The sequence below is a fragment of the Nelumbo nucifera genome, chromosome 6 (genome assembly GCF_055504915.1).
Source record: "Nelumbo nucifera cultivar China Antique chromosome 6, China Antique-T2T, whole genome shotgun sequence".
Classification (NCBI taxonomy): domain Eukaryota; kingdom Viridiplantae; phylum Streptophyta; class Magnoliopsida; order Proteales; family Nelumbonaceae; genus Nelumbo; species Nelumbo nucifera.
In genome coordinates, this window is record NC_142654.1 from 2,439,805 (window position 1) to 2,451,687 (window position 11,883).

At 38.2% G+C, this 11,883-nt stretch overlaps 1 protein-coding gene and 1 non-coding gene across 3 annotated transcripts; both read left to right on the forward strand.

Annotated features, from left to right (window-relative positions):
- Positions 1 to 843: 843 nt before the first annotated feature.
- Positions 844 to 4,496, forward strand: LOC104609317 (small ribosomal subunit protein uS2-like). 2 transcript variants are annotated; one of them, XM_010275604.3, is made up of 5 exons: positions 844 to 1,093; positions 2,052 to 2,314; positions 2,405 to 2,602; positions 3,427 to 3,643; positions 4,108 to 4,496. In XM_010275604.3, exons 1-5 carry the CDS (start codon positions 961 to 963, stop codon positions 4,197 to 4,199), a joined length of 903 nt encoding a protein of 300 aa, XP_010273906.1. In that variant the 5' UTR covers positions 844 to 960; the 3' UTR covers positions 4,200 to 4,496. The 2 variants fall into 2 exon arrangements, with proteins under 2 accessions (XP_010273906.1, XP_019055329.1); XM_019199784.2 differs by having other exon boundaries at positions 4,111 to 4,496.
- Positions 4,497 to 10,100: 5,604 nt separating this feature from the next.
- TRNAK-UUU (transfer RNA lysine (anticodon UUU)) lies at positions 10,101 to 10,173 on the forward strand. Its single transcript has one exon. It is a non-coding gene; the product is annotated as a tRNA-Lys (tRNA).
- The last annotated feature ends 1,710 nt before the right edge of the window (positions 10,174 to 11,883 follow it).

The window sequence follows — 11,883 nt, forward strand, 5'->3', positions numbered from 1 at the left end:
GTTCTAGCTTCGGCAATAATAGTTGGACGGTTATAGTTCTAGTTTTTTAAAGTTCTAGTTAGTTCTAATTCGTTAAAGTTCTGACAATTTTGGTTCCAGATGGTTAAAGTTATGACAAATCACTATTATATTTATTTCTCTCTTTCGTTGGTTGAAGATTTACTCATTTATCTCTTTTGTTGGTGATTCTGCCTCATCTTTTATCTGGTGCAAAAGTTTTTTCATTTTCTCTTTTATCCACTATGAATACTTTATTGCTTGATATTGTCATTATTATTCTCTATTCATATAAGTTTCACAGTTGAATGAAATATGATATTTGCTTTCAAAAAATAAAAAAAAAACAACTATTCATATAAGTTTCACAGTTGAATGAAATATGATATTTATATATTTGAAAAATAGTATAAATAAATTAGGTTAAAAACGACCAAAATATTATATGCTATCAATAAGATGAACCTAAAAATACTTTAACATTATATTTTATGAACAAAATGAATTAAAATTTGTAAAACTTAAATATGACAACTTAATGAAACTATAACATTAATACCAACTTAATTGATATAAAAACATTAATACCCACTTAAATGATAGATATAGTATAATTTTTAAGTATAATTTGGGTATGTAATTTTTAAAAATGTTTGGTACAACTTTTTACGTATATAGGAACATATATATTTAAATGAACTGCACCAGATTATATGAGGATCGGATAGTGGTACGTGCATATTTGATCCAATTATGAACGGATCGAATTCGGACCAATTAAGGATCGAATTCGGATATTCGAATACCGTTTGGAGCCCTAGATTACAATGGTTCACTATATAAGGGTACGTACTTGAGGCAAACCCTAACAGAGAAGAGGAGGTTTAGGGTTTCACTCATTCTTTTCTTTCTTCCTCTGTTACCGTCAGATCTACTCGGTCGAGAGCGACTCTAACAGCAGCCATGGCGACCGCAACGAAGGGGCTGTCACAGAAGGAGGCTGACATCCAGATGATGTTGGCCGCGGACGTCCATCTCGGGACCAAGAACTGCGATTTCCAGATGGAACGTTATGTCTTCAAGAGGCGAACTGACGGTGAGAGCATCCCATCTATTTCTTTTTTCCTACTGTTTTTTTTTTTTCACGAATTTGGATTTTTTTTTTTTTCTGGAGACAATTAAAAAGAACGGTGTGGAGAATGAAGGCGTTATTAGGCCTTCGAAACGTGAGGGGTGGTCTTGTGATTATTGTGTTATCTTATAGGAGTTAGCTTTTCTTGGTTCGTGTTTTGTTTATATCTGGTAATTTAAGTTCTTTTCGATTATTTATTGGAAAATTCGTGTTCTATTTTAGTTTTAATACGTTTGTATAAAATATTTATGTGGGTTTCAGACTGATAATTTATATATCTAGTTAATTAAGGCCTACAGACTTGAAGCTGCTTCATGGCAGATTGAAAAAAAGCAAAATTTGCGTCGTTCTGTGTATTATGTAAATTGTGTATGGAATGGCCTAGGCGACTAAAAGTTGACCAAGGAGTATTTAACAGTGCATAGCGAAACTTAACGAGTTGTTTGTGCAAGTTATGGGTTGTTTATGGAGTTGTATAGACTGGGAAGAATTGGAGTGACAATGAGTGTGTTCTTTATGGTTTCCATTTGTATCTATTTTGTTGTGTGCTGTATTTGGAAAATTATACAAGGCTTAACTAGTAAATTTTGAAACTGTTATTATTTATTTTAATGATCTTACTTCCCCCTCCCCATGTGGATTATATTTAAATTTTAACAGTATTTTTAGCACTTTAGCCCCGCATTTGTTGCAACGTTGCCTGATGCATATAGGATCTTCAACTTCATACTTGCTTGCAGGTGACAAATAATTTGGTAAGTTTTATTGTTAAGTTATGCATAATAAACTTTTTTTTTTCAAAATGCCATGCAATTGGTTTGTGACTATCTTTTGATTTTGAATATTGTTAGCGATGTTCTGGTGTATTAATTTTCTCTGCCACTACGCTTAAGCATAACTTATTTATATTCCTAATTCTCAGGTATATTCATTATTAACCTTGGCAAAACATGGGAGAAGTTGCAACTTGCAGCTAGGGTTATTGTTGCAATAGAAAATCCCCAAGATATTATTGTTCAATCTGCAAGACCTTATGGTCAGAGGGCAGTATTGAAGTTTGCACAATACACTGGTGCTCACCCTATAGCTGGTAGGCACACCCCGGGAACGTTCACCAACCAGCTGCAGACCTCATTTAGTGAGCCTCGTCTTCTGATCCTCACAGATCCTAGAACTGATCATCAGGTAAATCCCTGTTTGCTTTGAACTTTATGATGATGCTGTATTGTTGTTATAGGATTCTGCTTGACATAATCATGCGATGACTTCTTGCAGCCTATCAAGGAAGCTGCTCTTAGTAACATTCCAACCATTGCTTTCTGTGACACTGATTCACCTATGCGGTATGTTGATATTGGGATTCCAGCAAATAACAAGGGAAAGCACAGCATTGGATGCCTATTTTGGTTATTGGCAAGGATGGTTCTTCAAATGCGTGGCACTATTCTTCCTGGGCAGAAATGGGATGTCATGGTAATAAGTTCAATTTCTTTAAACATTTGAAAAGATCCAGTGAATGCTTATCAGCATTTTTATTTGTTTCTTTCTGGGTTGCTTCAGAATAAAGAGTAGGTGGTTTCCATATGATTAGTCCACAATGGTGAAAATTCCTAGATTTTGCTTTTTTGACAAAACCAGATTCTTAGTTGAGCACTTTAGCTTAAACATCCTTTCCATTAATCACTTAGAATATGTTGAAATGTAAAAGTTATTGGTGCTTTGTTTTTGGTCAAAAGGAAATAGGGGCAATTACTATTTTACTCCAACAGCCAAAGTTTTTCCATATTGTAGTGTGATATTTTAGAACATTTAAATGTTGTTCATTTTACATTGTGCAATTGGATGTGGTTGATTGGCCATTCTAAGAGTCTTCAATACATGTAGGATTGAGGATCATCACCTGCTTTTTTTTTGCAATAAAACTGTGACTCAATGGTATTTATCACGACTATAAATTCTTGGATTCAGGAAATAGTCTCCACATTGCTCTTTTGGGTCCTGGATGAATCACTAAAGTCCAGATGATTTTCATTGATTTGTGTAGTTGATCAAAATAACTAGTTTGGTGATTTTTTTAGAAACACAAAATTGACTTTGAAAACCTAAATCTTGCCCTGTTGTCTGAGTTCAAAAATGGACCACTAAGACCCCATGCCTCCATGGTATGATTTTCATTTACGTGAGTTGGTGGAGAGTCATAAAGATTTTGCCCAATATTTTATTGCCATTCAGGAATTTTTGTGAAGAGAATTGAACAGGTTTGGTCGTTTTTGTTCTTCCATCTGTTCTATGTGTAGGTGGATTTATTTTTCTACAGAGAACCTGAGGAAGCAAAGGAACATGAAGAAGATGAGGCGGTTGTTGCCCCTGATTATGGAGTACAAGAATTTTCGTCAGCCACACTTGGTCTTCCAGCTGATCAATGGCCTGCTCAAATAGCTGATGCTCAGTGGGCTCCAGAAATTGCTGCACCCGCCCTTCCTGTTGCTACTGTTGATTGGACCTCAGCGCCAGGTCAATATAAGTTCTCATCCTTATGTCCAAAACATGAATCCGATTTATATCTTTTTAAGTTGTCATAAAACATAGACATCACAACTCTTTGGTTATTCCAAAATAGAAGCCATATATTGTGCTTGCTGTAAGTGTTTTATCCACTTGGCTGCTTTTTATCTGTTAGGCAACTATACAGAAAACCTGTCTGTTTTCTTGTTCCTTGGGTACTAAGTATGTAGTAAGTACTCGCTGTTTTCTGCCTAATGGAACGGGAGAACGTATTTCTGAGAACAAAATGTTGGGCAGTGTTCCAATCCTGGACCTCGTAGATGCATAATTGTGTCTTGTGTTCAGCAGATCCAGACTCGAATGGAATCTATATTTATTTCAAGTGTTTTATTATTTCTATTATTTCACTTTCAGATCTTTTAGACAATCGTTACTTGTTCTAACTTGTGACATTTTTGCTTCATTGTATACAGCAGCAGTTCCATTGTCTGGTGGTGATGGATGGGATGCAGCAGCTGCACCACCAATGACTGATATTCCAGCTCCCGCTACAGGCTGGGAATGATAGAGCTACTCTCGTTTGAAACATTTCTTTTTTTAGCATCATTTCAAATCCCTTTCCGTAAGTTAAAACTTTTTTAAAGTACTATCATTCTCCATGGGGAATGAACGGACAAGAGTTTTGAGAGAGTGTAGTTTGAGACTCTTAGGGGTTTTTTTTTTGGAGATTTTACTTGTAAGGCGAATCTGTTATTGTTTTTCCCTTGCATATATGATGTCATGGATTCTAGGAGATCTTACATTCTTAGTTTAATATCTGCAATTTCTTAAAATGGTAAATTTTCTTTGGATTGTTTGGACCCTTGATCATTGGCTCTCTGACTCTTGGTAATATTTGAAACCCTTTTCGTTGGAAATATTCTTTCAAATAGGAGCTAAATCCTCCCTCCCCCCACCCTAACAGAATAAAGATTAAATACCGTATTTCTTGATTTGGACCGCGATAGGATTTTGGCTTGACTTTCATTGATAGCGGAATCATGTAATTTAATGTTGAAGTCTTGAAGAGAAGAAATCAAGGATCGACACTCTTGGACAAATATCTACACGATTCACGTCACAATAGGCATGGGAGTAATGTATTTCGTTTCATAATTTCATATTTTTAGGAGAAACATTGCAATTTATGTTGGTTCGAGGCAAAGCCTTGGTTTAATGGGTTACGATTCATAGAGCTGGATTGTGCCTTGGTTTATTGGCTCTAGGCAAATTGCCGGAACATAGTTTTGAAAAAGTGTACTACTATCCACTGTGATCATAAAAGAGGTTTAGAAATTATGGTTTGGTGTGGTTTAGAGAAGTTTTCTGCTAAAATCATTAAATTATGGTTTGAATTTTTTTAAAATTAAACCAAACCACATTGATTTAGATTAGTTTTCAGATAAAATCAGTAATTTATTACGTTTTGATATGATTTTTAATGCTACTTATAGGACACTTTTGAGTATTTTTTTTAGGGTGAAATACATAAATCTCCTCTGTCTGAAGTTTCTGACAAAAAAAAAACCTTCGGTTTCATTTTAACAAATACCAGCCCTTTAGTTTTATTTTAACAAATACCTCCCCCGAACTTCCGACGAGTGGGTGGTGGCTCTTTTCACCCGGAGAACGATAATGCACGCAATCTTGTGGTACTATTAAGTTTCAAAGCTTCTAATGTGCGCAAAACAGAGGTCTCATATACGCCACATATAGTTTCTTTTCTTCTTTTAAAATTTTTGCCATTTTTTGTTTCTCCAAATCACAGCGGAGTATATCATTTTCTATCGAAACATTTTAAGATGAATGCAGAGATGTTCAAGATGACGATGCTCTATTTACAATGGAACATGGAACGTCTGGATATGCTAGTTTCCTAGTTTTTGGTCGATATGGTTTCGATTGTTGGTTTTTCTGTTCCTTTTTTTTTGTGTTCGTTTTTTTGTTGCTATCTCTATTTTTCTTTTAATGAAATTTGTGGTTTACTATTATTTTGGTATGCAAGATATAACAGGGACTATTTACCAAACAAGGGATGACTACGAATGCAACCTTCTCACCATGGGGTACAGTTCTGGTGGTTACAATTCCGGCTGGCTCCAGTTTCTTGGTGCAAGTCGCTACTATCTTTATCCCTTAACTTTCGGTGGTTGGAGATGCGCTCAATTGTTTCTTCTGTAAGTAATTCTGTCTCACCTTATGTCAGTTGCAGAAATTCTTTTTCTTGTTCTTCTTTATCTATAGTTTATATTTTGTTTTTTCTAAGGATTTGTATCTACGCCTTTTTGCTTGGTATTGTGATTACTTCTTTGTGTTCATCCAAGTTTCTTAATTTAAATGAAATATGATTCTTGCCTTCAAAAAAAATTGCAGCGACCTCAATGGACACCGTCTAAAAAATTAATGACAAGAGAAAAGTCCCTGATACCAGATTCAATTCTCACAAAATTTGTTCTTACATTGTTTTCACAACACTTAGCAGTGCATTTGAAAATTTTGGATATTTATATATTTTTCATCCATGACAATATATTCTTAATGCAGAGCTGCAAGTGTTGTGAGAACGATGCAAGGATAAATTTTATGGGGACTGAATTTGGAGGTTTGGGAGTCTTTGACATGGGCATCTGTTTGTTTGGCTGATTAGTTGCAGAGTTGTGTTTGAAGATGTTTAGGGTTAGGGAGGGCCTTCCACCTGTGTTTGGTTTTAATTCTTGAAAGGAGGCTTCCAGTTTATGGTTAATTTCCTGTAGAAGCCAAATTTGCTAACTCTGGCGTAATAGACGTTAGTTGGTCATATATTGTGCAGGAATCTTCTGGGGGGAGTCCTCTAGGCTCTTTAATTTTCATTTCAATCACACTTAGCTTGTTGCTTCTCGTAGTCGGAATCTAGCTGCGCACTCTCTATTGCCGATTATTCTTGTACTCGTACGTTTATTGAGTCTTTTTTAGGTAGGGAATTGTCATTATAATGCTTATGAATTGACTAGTATTAAGCTTTGGCTTAAAAATAGATTATTATGGTGCTATTTCACCCGATACTATAATCAAATGTCAAGGTCAATAAGCAATCTTGGAATTTCGAAAAATTTAAAGTAATTTATCATTTATTTTTATCAATTTTTTTAAGGGCGGACTAACGGAAGGGGTAAGTATTATTTACCCAAACACCATGGGAGGGTTTTTTTGGTAAGGTTAAAGTCAAGGGATAAGTATTATGTACCCTATACTTTAGGCCCAGTGATAATTTATTATCCAAACTTTAAAACGTGACAATTTAGTACTAGAAAGTAATGCATGAATTTCCCATTGAAATTACGAAAATGACCACATCAACTATTTCGAATTTCGACCAATGCAAGTGGGAACTAGTTATTGAGATTCCGAAAACCAGCTCCTGGTGATATCAAACGAATGCGCTGCGGGAAAAGTTGAAATCAACGCTCGAACACGATGTCGAAAAAGTTGAAGTCGAAGAATCCAGTGCTGTTGTCGGAGAAGATGATTCCTGTTGCGATGACGATTTTAGATTAAATTACAATATAGATTGACGGATCTCCGCAGTTTTATTTGTTATCGTGGAGCGGTGGATGAATACAATTACAATCTTGAAAAGAAGTTTCCCGTTCAGATACAGGAACAACCATCTAGTAATCCTCCTCCTCTTTCTTCACAACTTCACCTTTCCAATTAAGCAAGCTGAAGAGCTTAGCAAAACTAGAGTTTGAATGCACCGATAATCAACCTGTAACTATGAAGACCTTTTAAATTTCATACTGTTTTTTTCCTGATCTAAAATTTAACTTTCGAGGGAAGGAATAAAAATAGAGTACTTTATTATGATATGGGTTTTATTTTTATATTTTGTTAAGTAATGTGATGCGGGTTTTCTTTATTATTGAACTTCTGTGATCTGGTGGTATCCTTTCTATTCTCGATTTGGGTTCCTCATTTGGTTTGGATTCTCTCTTCTGGAGAGAAGATGAGGGGAAAGCTATGATTTTTCATCTGGGCTTTTTGTTTCTCTGCGGTTCCTGTCTCGGTAGATTTGTGGTGGAAAAGAATAGCTTACGGGTGACTTCAGCGCAGTCATTGAAAGGTGTTTACGAATGCGCAACTGGGAATTTTAGTGTTCCTCAGTACGGCGGCACCATGGTTGGGACTGTGGTTTAACAGAAAGTGAACCAAAAGGCATGCAATGTAAGGACTTCGACGAGGTCTTCCGACCCTTGAGCTTGAGTTTTAATTTGTTTGCGTCAATAAATGCTTCCTCGTGACTGATCAATTCTGTGATCTATGAGTTCATGTTGTTTATTAATGACGATTCTTTTTCCTTTTCCTTTGCGCTTTGGCGTTACTATTTCTTTGGAAGTTGGAACTTGTAACTGATCCGGGTCATCTATCCCTTTTCCTCCCTAAAAGTTGCGTACCTTTAGATCCAAGGCATAAGGTGCGCATGTTAGCAACGACACACAGGTAACACCATCATCGTCCTGCGCCATATGAATTGCTGCAATCGTGGCCGCACCACACCCTTTGCGAACCCAAATGAAATACGGGCACGCCGGGGTTATGGTAAGAATCAGTTCACGCTAGCGATTCGCAGCTGAATGTGTTCTCTTTCGTATCGTGTTCCTCGGTTTGTAAATTGCATTACAAATTCGGAGAGGTTTAGAGAAATCAGGGGCTCCACACTACTGTAGAGTGGAGAACTGGAGACGGGCGTGATCGGAATTCGACGTTCTCAATGGTGAATACAGGAATGGTGAAACTCCGTCTCAACTCATGGATCGAGTTGGCGATGTTTAATGATTCTGATCTGGTTTTGATGAAGAAACTGGTTTGAATTTCGAATGGAAAAGAAAAGATGCGGAACACATTCGGATTGAGTTATGTAATCTCCTAACCTCTCCCAGGAGGTACCGAAGATTTGACGTGCGTACCTTTGACACGACGGGAAGAGATATGATAGAGAGACATCCTTGTACAACTCGGCCTTACCATCGAGTTTGCAAAGGACGACTAGTATGATCCATACCAATCCGAGGGAAATCGTCGATGACTGATTATCCATCCAGCTTGGGCCCGAGTAGTAACACTATGAAAGTGGAGATTGCACCGGCGTAGGTCCATTGGCAATGATATCTGATGATGCGCGATCTGGTTGCTCTTAGCTGGAGGGCAGTTCGGATGTTGATGTCTTAGTTGGTCAGTCGAACTACAAGGCAAACAGGGCTCAGAGGACTCGGGGTGGCTTACTCCATGTGATCACTCCGATGCTTAAGTTAATATTCAATGTACGCAAGCTGAAAGTTTATAGCAAGAAGGCTAGAATGAAATAAACCGCACGTCTTTTCTCTCTTACCTTGTCAAAGTTGGAGGTGAGGCCTTTATATAGGCGTTGCTTGGCGTGGGTTTCACGCACCGTGTCCGAGATCTCAGGACTGGTCCGAAGTCCACGGAGGTAGCCGTACACATAGACCAGTCTTAGCGCCTTGCTCGGTCTCCTCCAAAACATTTGGTACGGGGGCAAACTTTCGAGAGACCCGGTAGTGACGGGTTGTGCGTGCAGAATTGGTCGGTGAGTACGTCTCATAGGTTGCCACCTTAACCTCAATCAGGTTGGCAAGCCCTCGAGGGAGGTCTTTTCTCATGTTGAGGTCACTTCGGCTGGTGACGAGGTGCTACAGGTCAATCCTGGACGAGGTGCTTTTAGTCGGCCTAAGTTGTGGTCAAGGTCGCTAGGTCGGTGGAGGAGGCAGGTCACTAAGTCGATGGCAAAGGCAGGTCGCCAGGTCGGTGGCAAAGTTGGATCGTGATATAGAATTCCATCACTTTGGCTAGGGCAAGTCATCGCCTAGGTGGTGTTTGGGTGTCGTCCAACTGTTTTGAGATGCCAACTATCATGATGTCATTGGAGGGTCAAATTCGCCCTCATCAATATCGGAAAGACTTCAAGTAGTTCATCACGTATCGACTAAGAGGGTGCAGTCCACCACCAGAAACTGAGGATTTCAATGGATCCTTCTGAATTGCCGATTCGAAGTCCGATAGCATCGTTCTCACTGCATCACCGAGTCTGATGAGTGAGGAGAGGGCTTATGATCTTGTCGCACTTGGGCTTTCATCATGAAATGATGGTTTACACTGTCGAGAACTTGAACTCTATTTCATTTTCTTGAGAAAAAGATGATGAATAATATATTTTATTTTAAAGTTAATTTTGACATTTTCAATTATCTTAAATCACACGTGAATTCATATGCGTTTCAAGAGTGATAGATTGTGATTGTCGCAATTTAAAGTTCGAATACTAAATTATCGCTCGAGCCACTACCGAGAATTTTGAAATAACGAAAAGAAATACAGCGTCTTCATATACATTCATGTGTCCGTACACTATATAATAAGAATGCTTACACAGCCGGCCGTCTTAGCTCAGCCGGTAGAGCGCGTGGCTTTTAACAACGTGGTCGTGGGTTCGATTCCCACAGACGGCGATTTTGTCATATCTCTGGACTCTGGTCTTTGCGTTTTACCAAAGCAAAGATAAAATGGTCGTAGCCAAATTTGAAATTTCCCTTGTTTACGAAATTGACATCTAGCATTGCTAAGTTGTTTAAAAAGTAAAACTGCGATGAGAGGATGAATGTGGGTCGTAAGTAAGCAACCTATGGAGTATGGACTATGGTGCATCATTGACGCTGTCGCTGTATTTCAACAAGCCAACAGAGCCGTTCTAACTTCCAAACACCAATTTGTGTTGTGTTTATGGTGAGCTACAAGATTTCTGCCTCGCCACTTAACTCTCTATGAAGAAGAGGTAGCATCGTCATTTTGCTTTCTAAATTTTAATTTCTAATGCCTGAAACACCATTGGCATGTTCGTTCATCTGCAGTCGTTTCAGCACTGATTTGTACAAAACGTTGGCGGTGGACCTGGTTTTGTGCTCTGCTCTTGATGCATGCATACTTCCTCTTCTCTATTAGTGGTTTGGAAATGGCTGAATATCATATGCTTCAATGAGTGCTATCCAACATCGACTCACGTGAGAGTGAGACTTCACTTCTTCAATAGCCTTTTAAATTCCCTCCCATGTCCCATCTGTGGTAGGAACTAGGAAGACGCTACGCCCATACCAGGGCCGTCCTGATCAAGAGACAATCCAAACTAAGATTTCACTGTTTGTGTTGATAGACAACAGACGAGGTTAGACTCAGCTGCACCTGCAACTGGTGGACTGGCGGTTGATGTTTTCATTTAATGAATTGAAAACGTCTCCGACTCCTGCTCAGAACCAGATTTGCTGCTTCACAGTTCATCGCAGCCGTGTGTATTGCGAACATTCCCTAAAAACGACAAACATAAAATGTACGGGAGATGTTTTCATTTTCCAATGCACTGTGATTTTGGTGCGAGGAGCAAATCTGAATTATTCCTCGTGGTCGTGGAAAACAAGGTTGTAGGCGGATCAAAAACTTGGGAACGTTTCACTCTTTCAATCCCTCGTGAAAATAACAAAGATCCATTACTAGGATCACAATGACAATCGCCTTACCATCATAACCTTGAGGAAGATGGAAAACGAGTTTGGCAGAAACTGGATCCATCTTATTAATAATAATTTTAATAAAAGGGTAAAGGACTTAAACTTGTGCCTGACATGTTTTTAAAATCCCAAATTTGCCCTTTGGCCATGATTCAAAAAACACTAGAAATCGTAAAAGTGTATTCCTCCATTTTCTTGCCACCGGAGATGGAATTATTTTATTTCATAAAAGATCCTGGTGAATCCCCTGTTTTTATCTTCCAAACCCCATCTTTTTTTCTCTGCATTAATCTCAGAATCGGAGGGGAAATGAAGATAACTTCACAAAATTAGTATGATTGCATTTGTTTTAATAAAAAACCCAAGAGGTGGAACACCAACACAACTACTACAGAAAAACCCCAACCTCCCATAGACCCATACTACCAAACAGAATGAGACCTCCAAGCACCAAACAATACCCCTCCATCGTTCCATAAAACGCCTACCAGAAATGACCAAAAGTTAACAATGAAGTGCAACAAACTAACACCAAATTGTTCTATGAATTTCCACCCTTTACAATTCACGGGCCCTTATTTTAGTAATAAATTATTCCTCAATTAACAAAACCATGGTATTCAACTCCCACATCCACTAAGAAAAGGAATATCGAATCAT

Coding starts and splice junctions, on each gene's coding strand:
- LOC104609317 (XM_010275604.3), top strand. CDS start 961: ATGGCGACCGCAACGAAGGGGCTGTCACAGAAGGAGGCTGACATCCAG. Junction 1,094..2,051: donor CTTCAAGAGGCGAACTGACG/GTGAGAGCATCC, acceptor CCTAATTCTCAG/GTATATTCATTATTAACCTT. Junction 2,315..2,404: donor ATCCTAGAACTGATCATCAG/GTAAATCCCTGT, acceptor GACTTCTTGCAG/CCTATCAAGGAAGCTGCTCT.